Here is a 19,394-nt window from a genome sequence, read left to right on the forward strand (position 1 = left end):
GTACCTATCTACACTCTTTTTGGGCGGGTAATATGGCTTCTTTTCCATCAGCACCAGGTCATGCCTGTCCCCTCCGTGCTCTGTATCCTAAGATAGACTCCGGTTATGAGGTACACAATGATAACTGCAATGCCCCAGCATCTTTCCTAGCTGCAGACTCCCGCGCTATAGTAGAAGCGGCCCCTTCGGAGAGAGGTGGTTGTCATGGTTTCTGGGGTCACATGTAGCTGCGGGCTCCTCTTTGGCTGACACAATACGGTGGTGACTGCGGTAGGCGGGGAATGCTTTACCCTGAGCCCCGGCTGTGTGTGGTGACAGTGACCGGGCGTAAATGCAGATAATGGTGGGGGGCAGCCGCTGATTGCAGCTTGTCATCGCCTCCCGCGCGCGGATTTCCTTGGAGCGTGTCCCCGGAGATATGTGATGTGCGGCGCGGGGAGCGGACGGCAGCGTTACCGCAGCTGAAGATAGGCCGCCCTCCTGCAGAGGGAGCAGCTGTGAGGATTGATGCCCCGCGGTGCGGCCTGCTGGATTCTAGAGGCTTGGTAACTTCAGGACTACATCTATTACAGCGGAGTGATTCCTGCCTCTTGCAGTGCTGCAGGGGATCGCTCATTGGCCAATTTCCATCCATCTGCATGTATGCACTGACAACAAAGGTGTGTGCCCACCAGGTAGAGCTGCCGGCCCGTGTGCCAGCTGAGCATTCATTGCAGTGGTGCTTTTGTCTCTTCCTTATGATTGTGTGCCAATCTCCCTACCTGCTGGAGCTGCCATTGTGCAGTTGGCTGTAGGGTGCCTGCCCACAGTCCTGCTTCTCCACACACCTTCCCAATTGGTCTTCAGTGTACAGGTATAGAGTGCCCCTCACTTGCCCCCCTACGTTCCCCACCTGACTGTTGCCCCAGGGATGAGTATAGAAATCCCAGAGGGGCTGACGGAGCTGCTGCAGAGCTTTACCGTGGAGGTGCTGAGGAAGCAGCCGGAGGACCTTCTGGAATTCGCCCTGCAGTACTTCACCCAGTTAAAGGAGTCCCAGAGCCAGGGGGCTGCCCTCAGCCATGGCACGGACCTACCCTTCAGGCATCCCAAAGGGGTCAACTTTGCTGAGGAGCCCATGCAGACCGACTCAGAGAATGGGGACGAGGATGACGAGGAGGAGGAGGAATTTATTGGTGAGTGCCATTACTGATGCACATCATGGGGCTGTTAATAATTCAGGAGTGGGTATGTCTGTGTGTGCCATGTCTATGTGGATAATGTGTGGGCAACATGTGGTGTGTGCATCTGTGCGTGCGTGTACAGTGACCCCCCGACCTACGATGGCCCCGACATACGATCATTTCAACATACGATGGCCTCTCAGAGGCATGTTTAAGGCAGCATCAACATACGATGCTTTTGTATGTCGGGGCCATCGCATAAACGGCTATCCGGCAGCGCAGACTGCTTCAGCTGCCACCGGATAGCCATTTACGGTGCCCCATGTGGTCCACTGACGATCACTTACCTGTCCTCGGGGCTCCGACGCGTCCTCTTCGGGATCCCCTGCATTGTCGACGCTCTCCATCGTCACCATCACGTCGCTGTGCACGCCGTCCAGTCATCCAATAGGAGCGGCGTGCGTAGTGACGTGATGGCGGCGATGGAGAGCGAGGATCCTCGGGAAGCAGAGACGTCCAGAGCGTCGGGGACAGCCCGGGAACGCGGCGACAGCGATAGAGGGCAACATCCAGGGCAGCGGTGACGGTCCGGAGCGGCTGGGACAGGTGAGTACGACTTCCTATATCAGTGGTCTTCAACCTGCGGACCTCCAGATGTTGCAAAACTACAACTCCCAGCATGCCTGAACAGCCGTTAGTTTTGCAACATCTGGAGGTCTGCAGGTTGTATACCACTGTCCTATACTTTACATTGCACGGATCCCTCAACATACGATCCCTCATTTATGTTTGTAGAGAGCAGAAGCTTACATCCTAGAGCTAAACACACAATGCTGAAAAAGTGAAAGGGAACCTGTCAGCTGCCCAATAGCTATGTAGGTAATGTGGAAACTGTTTAAACATAACTGTAGTAATGTTTGTAGCAGGTGTATGGCCGAGAAAAAGAAGTTTTAACCACGCAGGCGGGCAGCAGTCGTTTGCCACATTGCCAAGTGTCAGCTGGCATCATTGGACACAACATCATAGCATGTGAATGGTTTCCATTTGACCTATCTTATGCTGTGAGAAGTTGTGGGGGGAAAGGGGTGAAACTGCTGACAAAGTCCCCCTTAGGAGAAGCAGAACGCATGTGGCCCAGATTTATCAATGTGTCTGAGACAAAACTGATTTGCCCATAGCAACCTGGTTGCTATGGTCAAAACAGATAGTTTTAGTCTCAGAAGCATTGATCATTTTGGGCCACAGTGTGTCAGATCTTGCTTTGTATCCGTTTTCCATAGACTTCCGTTTTCCATAGACTTCAATGTTAAATTTACTGTATCCGATTTTTTCCGTCTTTTTGACGGAAGAAAAAATACTGCATGTGCCGTTTTTCTGCTGTCAAAAAACGGAAATGAGTGCAGACGGGTACAAACGGATGTAAACTGATTGTAAAAAAAATCGCATTGACATGAATGGGATTTTTTTTTAAACAGTTTTAATCCGTTTACAGCATGCAAGAAAAGAACCAAAACGGGGACAGACGGCCGTGTGAACGCACCCTTATTTATATAAGGAATAAATAAATGAGCAGTCTCTAATCCACGAGTCATCATCTACATTTATATCAGTACTAGCTGAGTACCCGGCCTTGCCCGGTTTTTCCTTCCTAATCCTTGTTGTGGAGGAAAATCAATAGAGGAGGAAGCTTTTGACTTCATATCCCCTCCTCATATATTGTTGTCATATCCCAACCCCATATCCTGTCCTCATATCCCGACCCCCTATCCCGACCCCCTATCCCGACCCCCTATCCCGACCCCCTATCCCGACCTCCTATCCCGACCTCCTATCCCGTCCTCCTATCCCGTCCTCCTATCCCGTCCTCCTATCCCGTCCTCCTATCCCGTCCTCCTATCCCGTCCTCCTATCCCGACCTCCTATCCCGACCTCCTATCCCGACCTCCTATCCCGACCTCCTATCCCGACCTCCTATCCCGACCTCCTATCCCGCCCTCCTATCCCGTCCTCCTATCTCGACCTCCTATCCCGACCTCCTATCCTGTCCTCATATCTCGACCCGTAATATGTTTACCAGGTATTGAAATATCTCCAGCCGTACAAAAGTTATGTGGTAACATATATTTCCCATTGATTTGCATGGGACTTTAACCCCTTAAGGACCAAGGGCGTACAGGTACGCCCTTGGTCCTGCTATCCTGATATAACGCGGGGTTACACAGTAACCCCGCTTCATATCACGGCGGGCCCGGCGTCATAGTGAAGCCGGGACCCGCCTCTAATAGCGCGCAGCGCCGATCGCGGCGCTGCGCGCTATTAACCCTTTAGCCGCACGCTCAGAGCTGAGCCGCGCGGCTAAAAGTGAAAGTTGCCGGCTAGCTCAGTCGGGCTGTTCGGGATAGCCGTGGCTAATCGCGGCATCCCGAACAGCTGACAGGACAGCGGGAGGGCCCCTACCTGCCTCCTCGCTGTCCGATCGCCGAATGACTGCTCAGTGCCTGAGATCCAGGCATGAGCAGTCATGCGGCAGAATCGTTGATCACTGGTTTCTTATGAGAAACCAGTGATCAATGATGAAGATCAGTGTGTGCAGTGTTATAGGTCCCTATGGGACCTATAACACTGCAAAAAAAAAGTGAAAAAAAAAGTGAATAAAGATCATTTAACTCCTCCCCTATTAAAAGTTTGAATCACCCCCCTTTTCCAATAAAAAAAAAAACACAGTGTAAATAAAAATAAACATATGTGGCATCACCGCGTGTGGAAATGTCCGAATTATAAAAATATATCATTAATTAAACCGCTCGGTCAATAGCGTGCGCGCAAAAAAAAATTCCAAAGTCCAAAATAGTGCATTTTTGGTCGCTTTTTATATAATTTAAAAATGAATAAGTCCGATCAATAAGTCCTATCAATGCAAAAATTGTACTGTTAAAAACTCAGATCACGGCGCAAAAAATGAGCCCTCATACCGCCCCATACACGGAAAAATAAAAAAGTTATAGGGGTCAGAAGATGACAATTTTAAACGTATTAATTTTCCTGCATGAAGTTATGATTTTTTCCAGAAGTCCGACAAAATCAAACCTATATAAGTAGGGTATCATTTTAATCGTATTGACCTACAGAATAAAGGATAATGTATTATTTTTACCGAAAAATTTACTACGTAGAAACGGAAGCCCCCAAAAGTTACAAAACTGCGGGTTTTTTTTCAATTTTGTCGCACAATGATTTTTTTTTCCATTTCACCGTAGATTTTTGGGCAAAATGACTGACGTCATTACAAAGTAGAATTGGTGGCGCAAAAAATAAGCCATCATATGGATTTTTAGGTGCAAAATTGAAAGAGTTATGATTTTTTAAAGGCAAGGAGCAAAAAAGGAAAATGCAAAAACGGAAAACCCCCCGGTCCTTAAGGGGTTAAACGAAAACCCCTCCCCTGGCAAATGGGGGTGAGTAAGGGTTAAATTACCTATCGTATGTTTTGTTGTTGACATATAAGTAACATGTGTGCCAAGTTTCATGTTAATATCTTTAGCCGTTTGGACGTGATGCTGGAACACACATACATACATATTTACACACATATATATATAGATACAAATCCCTAGTAGTAGGCTGTTTGCAGTCTAACTATTTGTTTCCTCATGATATTGGTCAAATGTGGAAATCCATCTATTTTTTATTTTTTTTTATGGTAAATATGAGATTTAGATTTCTAAACATTAAGCATATACTACAATTTACATATACTACAATTATGCATTTGTAGTATATGTATTTGTTAATTAATTTCCAGTTTATGGCCCAATGTGTCCCAGTGGCCAATACAATATATTTATAATATGGGATCATGACAATGCATATAATTTTATGACATAGGACATTACAATGCACTTAATCTAGTCTCTGGACTATATTGCAGGAAATGTATTAAGAATGAATGGGACTGTGCTCAAAAGTATTCACAATAGATGAGACTTTTTGTATCTTTTTTTTTTCCAATTTTTTTGGATATATGATGTGACCAAAAAATGGAGTTTTAAAGTTTGGCATTTTTTTATTTTCTTTGTTCACCGTGCAGGATCAATAATGTTTTATTTTATTAGTGCTGATCAAGCAACCAGCAGAAGCATCATTTTTTCACAATTGTTTCTCATTGAATTGCTTTAAAGTGGTTATCCAGGAATACAAAAACAGAGCTAATTTCTTTCAAAAACAGCTCCACATCTGTCCCCAGGTTGTGTGTGATATTACAACTTCTCAAATAAAACCCCTCTGGGCCAAAGCCCCTCAGGGACTAAATCCCTATCTCTAGAGAACCCCCCTAAAATTTATCTTAGTTGATTTTCATTTAAAATATACTAAATAAAAACCCTGTGTCATCATATATACAGTGAAAATAAAAATAAAATCGTAAAGGGGTGTGAGTTCCTTTCTAACCCCTTTATCCAGGAAAAAACTTTTTTTTTATATATCAACTGGCTCCAGAAAGTTAAACAGATTTGTAAATTACTTCTGTTAAAAAATCTTAATCCTTTCAGTACTTATGAGCTTCTGAAGTTAAGGTTGTTCTTTTCTGTCTAAGTGCTATCTGATGACACGTGTCTCGGGAACCACCCAGTTTAGAAGCAAATCCCCATAGAAAACCTCTTCTAAACTGGGCGGTTCCCGAGACACGTGTCATCAGAGAGCACTTAGACAGAAAAGAACAACCTTAACTTCAGAAGCTCATAAGTACTGAAAGGATTAAGATTTTTTAATAGATGTAATTTACAAATCTGTTTAACTTTCTGGAGCCAGTTGATATATAAAAAAAAGTTTTTTCCTGAACAACCCCTTTAAGCACGCAGCCCATTTTCACCTTAAAGGAAAACATATTTTTTTTTAAATCAACTGGTGATAGAAAGTTAAACATATTTGTAAATTACTTCTATTTAAAAATCTTAAAGGGGTTCTCCGGTGCTTAGACATCTTATCCCCTATCCAAAGGATAAGGGATAAGATGCCTGATCGCGGGAGTCCCGCCGCTGGGGACCCCCGGGATCTTGCATACGACACCCTGTCTGTAATCAGTCCCCGGAGTGTGTTCGCTCCGGGTCTGATTACCGACGACCATAGGGCCGGCGGCGTGTGACGTCACGCCTCCGCCCCCGTGTGACGTCGCGCTCAGCCCCTCAATGCAAGCCTACGGGAGGGGGCGTGATAGCTGTCACGCCCCCTCCCGTAGGCTTGCATTGAGGGGCGGAGCGCGACGTCACACGGGGGCGGAGGCATGACGTCACACGGGGGCGGAGGCATGACGTCACATGCCGCCGGCCCTGTGGTCGTCTGTAATCAGACCCAGAGCGAACACACTCCGGGGACTGATTAGACAGGGTGTCGCATGCAAGATCCCGGGGGTCCCCAGCGGCGGGACTCCCGCGATCATGCATCTGTCTCTCCCCTGCTTTCTTTTCTTTCTAACCCCCTCTTCTCCTCTGGCCTTTCCCGGTCCCTATACCAGTGGTGGAGAGAGAAGAAACTTCTTCGGTTACATGACGCTACTTATGGCCGAGTCCTCCACTCATTAACCTCTCTTCGAACTAGGTTTGATTTGCCCGATAGGGAGGTGTTTAGAGCTAATCAAATACTCTTTTCTTATCACACCCATACCTCTAGGGCTATCCCTACTTGACCCACATTCTTCGAAGCCTATCTTCTCTATAGACCCCTTACACCTGGCCTTCTCTCTATGCTTTATGCCCATTTGAAGGCCAATAAGATTGGAAGGCAGACTTGCATACCTCCCTTTCTTTGTCTCAATGGAGAGACAGATGCATGGCACTGGGTAAGGGTAGCTGGCACGTATCGCTCATGGAGACAGCATTGAGGGTCCTACGTCGTACATACATGGTCCCCTCACGGCTTCACTCTATATATCCCGAGGTTTCTCCACTATGCTTCCGTGGTTGTGGTCAACAGTGAACCATGTATCATGTTAGGTGGAGCTGCCTGACAGTGGTTGGTTTCTGGATGCGTATCCTAGATTTATTGGCTGCTCTCATCTCAGCTACCTCGCTTTCCTGCTTTTTGTCTCCTTGGCTCTAAGCCGAGTAGGATGCCATATAAAACCTTTCGTTTTACAAAATTTGTCTTAATAGCAGCTTGCATTTATATTACTTCACAATGGAAGCAGTCAGTTCTAGACTACACAAGAGTAATAGATAGGGTTAATCTTATCATGCTTAATGAAAAGTTGTCCGCTATCAGGGATGATACTTTCACGATGTTTTAACCCCTTAACGACCAAGGACTTATATTTACGTCCTTAACCGGCTCCCGCTATATAACGCGGGGTCATGCGGTGACCCCAGGTCATATCGGGTCGGTCCCGGCATGTATCTAAAGCCGGGACCCGGGGCTAATAGCGCGCGGCAGCGATCGTGGTGCCGCGCGCTGTTAACCCCTTAAGGACCCGGGTTTTTCCATTTTTGCATTTTCGTTTTTTCCTCCTTACCTTTAAAAAATCATAACTCTCTCAATTTTTAACCTAAAAATCCATATTATGGCTTATTGTTTGCGCCACCAATTCTACTTTGTAATGACGTCAGTCATTTTACCCAAAAATCTAAGGCAAAACGGAAAAAAAAAACATTGTAAGCCAAAATTTAGAAAAAAACGCAATTTTGTAACTTTTGGGGGCTTCTGTTTCTACACAGTACATTTTTCGGTAAAAATGACACCTTCACTTTATTCTGTAGGTCCATACGGTTAAAATTATACCCTTCTTATATAGGTTTGATTTTGTCGTACTTCTGGAAAAAATCTAAACTACATTCAGGAAAATGTATACGTTTAAAATTGTCCTCTTCTGACCCCTATAACTTTTTTTATTTTTCCACATATGGGGCGGTATGAGGGCTCATTTTTTGCGCCGTGATCTGTAGTTTTTAGCGGTACCATTTAGCGGTACCATTATTGCATTGATAGGATTGAAAAATGAATTATTTTGTGCGCGCGCCATTGACTGTGCGGTTTAATTAACAATGTATTTTTATAATTCGGGCATTTCCGCACGCAGCGATACCACATATGTTTATTTTTATTTACACTGGGTTTTTTTTTTATGGGAAAAGGGGGGTGATTCAAACTTTTATTAGGGGAGGGGTTAAATGATCTTCACTTTTTTTTCACTTATTTTTTTTTTGCAGTGTTATAGCTCCCATAGGGACCTATAACACTGCACACACTGATCTTTTACATTGATCACTGGTTTCTCATTGGAAACCAGTGATCGATGATTCTGCCGCTTGAATGCTCATGCCTGGATCTCAGGCACTGGGCAGTCATTCGGCGATCGGACAGCGAGGAGGCAGGTAGGGATCCTCCAGCTGTCTTGTAAGCTGTTCGGGATGCCGTGATTTGACCGTGGCGATCCCGAGCAGCTCCCTGAGCTAACCGGCATGGTTTCACTTTCATTTTAGACGCGGCGTTCAACTTTAAACGCCGCATCTAAAGGGTTAATAGCACGGCACCGCGATCAATGCCGCACGCTATTAGCCACGGGTCCCGGCCGTTGTTAGAGGACGGGAGCGAACTCAGGATGTACAGGACGCCCTGGGTCCTTAACAGGTTAACCCTTTAGACATGGCGTTCAAAGTTGAATACCGCATCTAAAACGAAAGTGAAAGCTGCCCGGCTGCTCAGTGGGGCTGATCGGGACCACCGCAGTAAAAATCAGTCCCGATCAGCTGGGACACGAGCGGAGGTCCTCTTACCTTCCTCCGGCGTGTCCCTTCGGCGATTGATTGTTCCAAGCCTGAGATGCAGGCTTGAGCAATCGACCTCCGATAACACTGATCAATACAAAGCTATGGCTTTGCAGTGAACAGTGCTGACAATCAGTGTGTGCAGTGCTATAGGTCCCTATGGGAGCTATAACATTGCAAAAAATTTTTAAAAAAAAAGTTAATAAATGTCATTTAACCCATTCCTTAATAAATGTTCAAATCACCCCCCTTTTCCCATAAAAAACAAACAAACATGTAAATAAATATAAACATATGTGGTATCGCCGCGTGCGTAAATGTCCGAACTATAAAAATATATAATTAATTAAACCGCACGGTCAATGGCGTACGCGCAAAAAATTTCCAAAGTCCAAAATAACTTATTTTTGGTCACTTTTTATATCATGAAAAAATTAATAAAAAGCGATCAAAATGTCCGATCAATACAAAAATGGTACCTCTAAAAACTTCAGATCACGGCCCAAAAAATTAGCCCTCATACCGCCCCATACGCAGTAAAATAAAAGAGTTATAGGGGTCAGAAGATGACAATTTTAAACATATACATTTTCCTGCATGTAGTTATGATTTTTTACAGAAGTACGACAAAATCAAACCTATATAAGTAGGGTATCATTTTAACCGTATGGACCTACAGAATAAAGATAAGGTGTCATATTTGTACTGCATAGAAACGGAAGCCCCCAAAAGTAACAAAATGGCGTTTTATCTTCAATTTCGTCGCACAATGATTTTTTTTTCCGTTTGGCCGTAGATTTTTGGGTAAAATGACTGATGTCACTGCAAGGTAGAATTGGTGGCGTTAAAAAATAAGCCATTATATGGATTTTTAGGTGCAAAATTGAAAGGGTTATGATTTTTAAAAGGTGAGGAGGAAAAAACGAAAGTGCAAAAACGGAAAAACCCGTGGTCCTTAAGGGGTTAAGGGATGTGGGAACCGTGGATTTCCTCTATCCATTGTCCAGCACTTAGTCCCCTTCCCACTTCAATACATTGAGAGGCAGTGACGAAGTGTCCTTTTTGTGATGTCTCCTTTTTAATTCTAGGGACTGGCCGCTATTGCTTATTTTCGCTTATGTGAACCGAACTTATTGATATGTCCATATTACCGGCATACCTTCCTGTGTCATCTTACCTGTTTTATGTACCTGTCTGTTATTTATGTTTTGGCCATGTTGGCCACTGTTTATTCTATTTCCCGTATAACATACTATATTGTATGTTAAAATCCCATTGACAATGTACTTTTCAGGGCAAAATTCCCCTGAAAGAATGAACATGTTTATTCCTTCAGTAGAAAATGGTTCCTCGTTTTATGTTCCGCTACGGAACTTCCATAGTGTGCACTGACCAGCAAAATCCCATTGAGGTAAATGGGATTCTGCTTCAAGCTGATTCCATTTGGAGTAATTCTGAGCGGAAAATCCATAGTGTGCAAGAGCCTTAAATGTGCTTAATTCCTGCTTATTCATTCAGCGGTCACAGCAGTATACCCCCTCATTGATTGGCTTAGTAAGTGTGTAATGTCATGTTCCTGAACTCAGAAGTACCACATAGCAGGGACTGGTGCTCTGTAATACCAGGTATGGCACGAGAGCGAGGAAAGTAAATGTTTGTACTTTTTTTAAATTACCCCCTGCCAGAGCAGATATCAAATACATGATACCAACCAGACAAATATTTTAAGCTTGAGACTTCATATTCTGTACAGATCACTTCCCAGAGGTCAGCCTCCCCTTCACTGAGGAATTACCTCTGCACTGGTCACCCAGCATGCCTAGAAAACATTCCTATTCTAGTGAATAGGGTATGAGATAGTCTTTTGTCTATGTCCATGTGGCTTGCTGTAAAGCTTATCTCTAAAAGCTCTTGAAAATAGTTCAGGCAAGATGGCTGCCCAATAATAATGTAATACAAGTGAAATAATAATACCTGAGACGACACTAATTTTGTATGCAGCTAAAAATGAACATCAGAGCAAAGATCACATAAGAATTGCGAGACCATCCATCAAACAGAGGTACAGACACTATTTTGTGAACTACACTAATTTTATAGCTCCCATAGCACAGTCAAATAAAGAAGAATCCTGGAATGCCCTTTTCAGGTAAGGAGGTGCTCAGTATCTGCCACTGTTGCATTCTTTAGCTAAGCCTACATGAGAGTCAAGTGCCTCAAAGTAGCAACAGTGGGACGTTGAGCATTTTTCTCTCAAGGCATGGAAATGAAAGCCAACTACAATGTTCCCTTAAAGCTATCAATGGCAAACTCACCATGGAGTGGTGAAGGGCTTAAGGTCGATTGAGAGTGGTGCATAATCAGACCATGAAATAAGATGGATGTCAGTACCAGCTGTGAGCTGGAGCCTCAGAAGATTCCCTAGAAAAAATTTTATGCAGGTGCCGGTAGAAAAAAAAAAAGGTGAACTCCCTACTGGTCAACATAGTCACTAAAAATGTCAACTAGACAAGGTTGATGGATGAGCTTATGAAAAGCCACCAATAGTAGAAAAGAGACTGGCAGGGGGCAGGCAGGAAGATAGAGTGGCTATGAGATGTAGTAAAGAAGGTCACATTTAAGTCACCGCCCAACAACAAGTTGAGGGGCTCAATTTAGAAAGTTTGGCTAGAAGCCGTTTAAGAAACAGCACTTGGTTGCATTAGAGTAAACAGAGTCCGGTACATTCTGCAGTAAGCCTTGTAAAATAATATGGCACCCATTTGGTTCTGAATCAGCTGAATCCACTTGGTACAGGCAGTTACAGGCAATTACAACACTTCCTTGCTTCTTGTCCTGGACCACAGTATAAATGGTACAATAATGGCGTAAGGCAAAGTTTAAATTCACAATACCATCATGGTGCATCTTTTGAACAAACACAAGGTAAGCCTTAAAGATGTACTCGACCCCTAGACATCTTATCCCCTATCCAAAGGGGTCTGGCTGCTGGGACCTCCGCGATCATGCAGCATAGAGATAAATGGAGGGCGGAGTGGTGTGACATCTTGAGGGGGCATTGGTGTGACGTCATGACCACAGCTGCCCTTACGCAAAATTATAAATTTTTTTACACTTTTTGGGGGTGAAATGGGGAAAATGGGACATTTTTATTGGGGGAGGGGATTTTTCAGATGTTTTAAAACTTTTTTTACTTTTATTTTTACGCTTTAATAGTCCCCATAGGGGACTATTTATAGCAATCATTTGATTGCTAATACTGTTCAGTGCTATGCATAGGGCATAGCACTGATCAGTGTAATCGGTCATCTACTGCTCTGATCTGCTCAATCTCAGACCAGAGCAGAAGACCCGTGGACCTCCCTCTGCCGTTCTGGATGATCGGATCACGGCATCTGAGGGGTTAATGGCTGACATCCGCGTGATTGTGGATGTCGGCCATTACCGGTGGGTCCCTGGCTGCGCATGACCCGAGCATCACTCCGATGCTCGCGGTTATGTATTGGATGTAAATGTACGTCCTGGTGCGTTAAGTACCACCTCACCAGGACGTACATTTACGTCCTGCGTTGTTAAGGGGTTAAAGTATATTAAATCGCACAACAGTTCACAGCCCTGGACAAAGCAAAGAAACTCTTAGATAGCAGAGCACTGTGAGCACGATCAAGCAGGATCTTGAGGTCATGAGGAGCTTTCAAAACCATATTAAAAATAGCTTCAAGAGTTACCCTCAACTTAGCATCAGTGGTAGCTTCAGGGAGACCTCTGACGTGGATATTGTGTCTCCATTTTATATTATCCAGGTCCTCCAAATGGTGCTGATATTCTTATATACTTATTTTATCCCGGACCTCTTGACAAAGCCACGGATGTGGCAAAACTGTTGAGGGGGACCTGAACTTACGAGTTTTAAATAGCAGGATAGCCCGACATGTCCTAGCGTACTGCAGACGCTGAGACTGTGTACTTATATGATATAAACACCGCAAGTCTGGCGGCTTGTATAACAGGCACTTAATACAGGCATATTATATGTAGGGCTTTTCCTGTGTTTTTAAGTCACTTGGTGTGTGAGTTAAATAATAAAGTTTACGATTTTAAGTGGTGTGGGATTTAAAAAGGGTTTTCTTGGGCCACCTAATAAGTTGGTCTATGAGATAAAATAAGAAATTAATTAACCCTCCACACACTGGTCTCGCTAGTGTGTAAGATATTCTTATATAGTCACATGTTGTTCTGCCACAGAAGGTTGCAGGGCTTATACAGACTCATGGGTCCCATCTTGGTCATCCTTCAAGGGATTCAACCCTCAATGTGATATGGCGAAGGTGTTGGCGGATAGCAGCAATTTCCAGGGGACAAGGCCTCTTTTATTTTAGTTGCAAAGTTTCAGATATAGACATTAAGTCTTTTTTGATGGGGAGTAGTTTAAAATAGAATGCATATTTTAACCTTTTTCTTTTATCGACCATACACATACACCTAGGAGGTAAATATTGTGAAGTTTCCTCTTTTACTGTTAAGACACTGGCTTTTCATGTCCTATTTAAAGGGGTTATCCAGGAATAGAAAAACAGAGCTAATTTCTTTCAAAAAATGCTTCCTGTCTGTCTTCAGGTTGGGTGTGGTTCTGCAGCTTAGTTCCATTGAAGTGAATGGAGCCAAGTTGTAAAACCACACACAACCTCGGGACAGACGTGGAGCTATTTGTGAAAGAAATTAGCTTTGTTTTTCCGGGTCATACGGGTCTACGGCGACCTGGAAAAAAAGGGATAGGAGTGAAGGGATAGGAGTGAGGTGGCCGGGGTGCCACCCCTCCTATCCCTGCTATTGGTCGATCAGAAGCGACCGACCAATAGCAGATTGGGGGCGAGCAGGGGGTGGGGGGTGTTAAAGTTCAGCTGCCTGCTCTGTTCACCCACTGTAGTAAGGGCAGAGCAGGGGAACCGGAAGTGACCGGCGCCGGCGGTCACTTACCGGTGACGATCGGAAGCGGCGGCGATGACGTGCGGCAATCCTATGGAAGCCGGTGAGTTGATGCCTAGCAACTTCTGGAGGGCTACAGTTTGGAGATCACAATGTAGTGGTCTCTAAACTGTGGCCCTCTAGATCTTGCCAAACTACAACTTCCAGCATGCCCACACAGCTGTTTGCTGTCTGGGCATGCTGGGATTTGTAGTTTTGCAACATCTGGAGGGCCACAGTTTGGAGATCATTGTGCGGTGGCTTCTAAACCATGGCCCTGTAAATCTTGCACAGCTATAACTCCCAGCATGCACGAACAGCAAACGGCTGTCTCGCCATGCTGGGAGTTGTAGTTGCGTACCTCCAGCTGTTGCAGAACTACATCTCCCAGCATGCCCCTTGGCGATCAGTACATGTTGAGAGTTGTACTTTTGCAACAGCTGGAGGCACACTGGTGGGAAAATACTGAATTAGGTAACAGAACCTAACTGAAGGTTTTCCAACCAGTGTGCCTCCAGCTGTTGCAAAAGTACAACTCCCAGCATGCACGGTCTGTCAGTGCATGCTGGGAGTTGTAGTTTTTCAACAGCTGAAGGTTTGCCCCCCCCAATGTGAATGTACAGGGTACATTCACACGGGCGGGTTTACAGTGAGCGCAAACTCCTAGCGGGAAACTCACCGTAAACCTCCGCTAGTGCGAATGTACCCTAAATGCGAATGTACCCTAAAAACACTACACTACACTACACTTACACATAATAAAGGGTAAAACACTACATACACAGACACTTACACTGTCCCCCCCCCCAATAAAAATAAAAACGTATCGTACGACAGTGTTTCCAAAACGGAGCCTCCAGCTGTTGCAAAACAACAACTCCCAGAATTTCCTGACAGCCACTTACTGTTCTGGCATGCTGGAAGTTTAGCAACAGCTGGAGGCAGCCTGTTTGGGAATCACTGGCATAGAATACCCCTATGTCCACCCCTATGCAATCCCTAATTTAGTCCTCAAATGCGCATGGCTCTCTCTCACTTGGGAGCCCTCTCGTGTTTCAAGGAAACAGTTTAGGGCCACATATGGGGTATCTCTGTACTCGGGAGCAATTGCGTTACAAATTTTGGGGGTCTTTTTTTCCTTTAACCCCTTATGAAAAGGAAAAGGAAAAGCATACTTTTTATTTTCACAAGAGGTAAAAGGAAAAAAAGACCCCCAAAATTTGTAACACAATTTTTCCTGAGTACAGAAATACCTCATATGCGGTGTAAAATGCTCTGCGGACGCACAACAAGGCTCAGAAATGAGAGCGCACTATGTATATTTAAGGCCTAAATTGGTGATTTGCACAGGGGTGGCTGATTTTACAGTGGTTCTGACATAAACGCAAAAAAAAATACCTATGTGTGACCCCATTTTGGAAACTACACCCCTCACGAAACTTAACAAGGGGTATAGTGAGCCTTAACACCCCACATAGTTGGATGGAAAATGAGAAGCATTTTTTTTTTAACTAAAATGCTGGTTTTACCCTAAATTTTTCATTTTCACAAGGGAAAATAGGAAAAAATCCCCCAAAAAAACACCCCATATGTGGATGTAAATTTCTCTGCGGGCGAACTGCGGGCTCAGAAGAGAAGGAGCGCCATTGGGCTTTTGGAGAGAAAATTTGTCTGGAATTGAAGGCCATGTGTGTTTACAAAGCCCCCAGAGTGCCAAAACAATGCACCCCCCCACATATGACCCCATTTTGGAAATTACACCCCTCAAATAATGTAATAAGGGGTGCATTGAGCGTTTACACCCCACAGGTGTCTGACAGATTTTTGGAACAGTGATCCGTGAAAAAGAAAAATTTAATTTTTCATTTGCACAGCCCACTGTTCCAAAGAACTGTCAAACGCAAGTAGAGTGTAAATGCTCACTGCACCCCTTATTACATTCTGTGAGGGGTGTAATTCCCAAAATGGCATCACATGTGGAAGGGGTACACTGTTCTGGCACCACGGGGGGCTTTGTAAATGCATATGGCCCTCGACTTCCATTACAAACAAGTTATCTCTCCAAAAGCTCAATGGCGCTCCTTCTCTCCTGTGTGCCAGCAGTGCACTTGACATCCACACATGGGGTATTTCCATACTCAGAAGAAATGGGGTTACAAATTTTGGGGGGCATTTTCCCCTATTACCCCTTGTAAAAATGTAAAATTTGGGGAAAAAACTGCATTTTTGTGAGAATTTTTTTTTTCTCATTGACACATCCGAGTTTAACGAAAAGCTTTCAAACACCTGTGGGGTGTTAAGGCTCACTGTCCCCCTGTTAAGTTCCTTGAGGGGTGTAGTTTCTAAAATAGTGTGCCATGTGGGGTGATTTTTGCTGTTATGGCACCTTAGGGGCTTCCTAAATGCGACATGCCCCCCAAAAAACATTTCAGCAAAATTCTCTCTCCAAAAGCCAAATGTGACTCCTTTACTTCTGAACATTGTAGTGTGCCAGCAGAGCACATGAAGTCCACATATGGGGTATTTCCATACTCAGAAGAAATGGGGTTACAAATTTTGGGGGGCATTTTCTCCTATTACCACTTGTATAAAATGGTAAATTTTTGGGGGAAAGACTGCATTTTAGTGAAAAAAAATTATCATTTATAAATCCGACTTTACCGAAAAGTCGTCAAACACCTGTGGGGTGTTAAGGCTCACTTGACCCCTTGTTACGTGCCTTGAGGGGTGTAGTTTCCAAAATAGTATGCCATGTGTTTTTTTTTTTTTTTCTGTTATGGCACCATATGGGCTTCCTAAATGTGACATGCCCCCCAAAAACCATTTCAGCTAAATTCACTCTCCAAAATCCCAGTTGCTCCTTCCCTTCTGAGCCCTCTAGTGCACCCACAAGAGAACTCCTTTTACCCCTTGTAAAAATTCAAAAAATGGGTCTACAAGAACATGCGAGTGTAAAAAAATGAAGATTTAGAATCTTCTCCTTCACTTTGCTGCTATTTCTGTGAAACACCTAAAGGGTTAACAAACTTTCTGAATGTCATTTTGAATATTTTGAGGGGGGCAGTTTTTATAATGGGGTCATTTATGGGGTATTTCTAATATGGGGTATTTCTAATATGAAATATCCACAAAAAAACAATCTCGGAATCAGAATGAAAAGTAAAAGCATCCCAGAGTTATTAATGCTTAAAGTGACAGAGGTCAAAATTGCAAAAAATGCTACCATCCTTAGGGTTATAATGGGCTCCGTCCCCAAGGGGTTAAAGGGGTATTCCAGGCAAAACCTTTTTTATATATATATATATATATATATATATATATATATATCAACTGGCTCCGCAAAGTTAAACAGATTTGTAAATTACTTTTATTAAAAAAATCTTAATCCTTGCAATAGTTATAAGCTTCTGAAGTTTTCTGTTTAACTGCTCAATGATGATGTCACGTCCCGGGAGCTGTGCAGTTCCTATGGGGATATTCATCACCGGGATGTGAGTCATCAGAGAGCAGTTAGACAGAAAACAACAACTCAACTTCAGAAGCTAAGAACTATTGGAAGGATTAAGATTTTTTTAATAGAAGTAATTTGCAAATCTGTTTTAACTTTCCTGAGCCAGTTGATATATAAAAAAAATTTTTGGCCTGGATTACCCCTTTAAAATGGAGCAACATATAGTGTGAAAGGAGCCTTAAGTGGCAGCCTTCAGTTGTTCTACTAGCTCAGGGGTGTGGAAATTTAATAAAAAACCTGTCCACGGGACTAAAACGGAGCAAAATCTACTTGTCCCTCATGACGATCCACTTGTCCTCGCCCTATAATAGCCATAACTACCTACTATAATGATAACTTTTAATTTTTCAATAACATATTCTCCGAACCAAAAAAACTAATAAATGCGTGTGTGTATATATTGTGATGAGGTGGCAAGGAAAGGGTGTATTGGCTCACCCTGAAGTATCTCTCACCTGCTTTTTAATTAATGAGGCAGGAGGGAAGGGAGGTGTGTATATAAGATGGAGAGTCAGTCTAATCTGTGCTCTTCCTAGGAGACAGCAAGTGGGCTGTAGGGGAGAGACAGAGCCTGCTGAGGAGTACACAGCCCGAGCTATGAGTGGCTCAAAGAGAGTGACATGAATTGTGAGTAGAAGGTTGCAGGGGACATTTGTTTAACCGACTGAGGGAAGCTCAGCGGATGTTAGTCAGAACAAGCTGATCTGTTTAGTCAGTGACCAGACGGTCCAGGATTTTGTTTTGTTCCTGCTTTTTGTTAATTTTTCCCTGCAAGGTGCCAGATTTGCATTATAAACATTTGTTTGGTGGTTTATTGAGAAGAAACGCATTCCTGTGGTGTAGTCCAGGACGATCCCAGAGTGAATCCCCTAGGACGGTTCCTTACAATATATATATATATATATATATATATATATATATATATATATATATTATATATATATTCGGAGAAGTGAAATTGAAATAGTAAAAGATAATTTTGCAAATTTGGTGGTTTTCTTTTCTACACCATTTACCTTGTTGTTGAGCTAACATGTTGTTTTGATACTTTAGGCCGGCCTGATTACAGCAATACCAGATTTGTATAGTTTCCGTCATGTTTTACTTTTTCAAATTTTTTTAATTGCCATTTTTTTGACCCCTGTAGCTTTAACCCCTTAACGACGCAGGACGTATATTTACGTCCTGCGCCGGCTCCCGCGATATGAAGCGGGATCGCGCCGCGATCCCGCATCATATCGTGTGGGTCCCAGCGCTAATCAACGGCCGGGACCCGCGGCTAATACCACACATCGCCGATCGCGGCGATGTGCGGTATTAACCCTTTAGAAGCGGCGGTCAAAGCTGACCGCCGCTTCTAAAGTGAAACTGAAAGTATCCCGGCTGCTCAGTCGGGCTGTTCGGGACCGCCGCGGTGAAATCGCGGCGTCCCGAACAGCTGATCGGACACCGGGAGGGCTCTTACCTGCCTCCTCGGTGTCCGATCGACGAATGACTGCTCCGTGCCTGAGATCCAGGCAGGAGCAGTCAAGCGCCAATAATGCTGATCACAGGCGTGTTAATACACGCCTGTGATCAGGATGAGAGATCAGTGTGTGCAGTGTTATAGGTCCCTATGGGACCTATAACACTGCAAAAAAAAAGTTAAAAAAAAGTGTTAATAAAGGTCATTTAACCCCTTCCCTAATAAGTTTGAATCACCCCCCTTTTCCCATAAAAAAAATAAAACAGTGTAAAAAAAAAAAAAAATAAACATATATGGTATTGCCGCGTGCATAAATGTCCAAACTATAAAAAAATATCATTAATTAAGCCGTACGGTCAATGGCGTACGCGCAAAAAAATTCCAAAGTCCAAAAAAGCGTATTTTGGTAACTTTTTATAACATTAAAAAATGAATAAAAAGTGATCAAAAAGTCAGATCAAAACAAAAATCACACCAATAAAAACTTCAGATCACGGCGCAAAAAATGAGTCCTCATACCGCCCCGTACGTGGCAA

The 19,394-nt window shown here is 43.8% G+C and overlaps 1 protein-coding gene across 1 annotated transcript in view; it reads left to right on the top strand.

The window, feature by feature from the left end:
• Positions 1-256: 256 nt before the first annotated feature.
• PRKAR2B (protein kinase cAMP-dependent type II regulatory subunit beta) overlaps positions 257-19,394 on the top strand; it is a 145,763-nt gene continuing 126,625 nt past the window's right edge. Inside the window, exon 1 of the mRNA XM_056573617.1 lies at positions 257-1,175. Coding sequence (XP_056429592.1) covers positions 911-1,175 — 265 coding nt within the window. The 5' untranslated portion in view covers positions 257-910. The remainder of the gene's footprint in view (positions 1,176-19,394) is intronic.

Source organism: Hyla sarda, chromosome 4 (assembly GCF_029499605.1).
Source record: "Hyla sarda isolate aHylSar1 chromosome 4, aHylSar1.hap1, whole genome shotgun sequence".
Lineage (NCBI taxonomy): Eukaryota > Metazoa > Chordata > Amphibia > Anura > Hylidae > Hyla > Hyla sarda.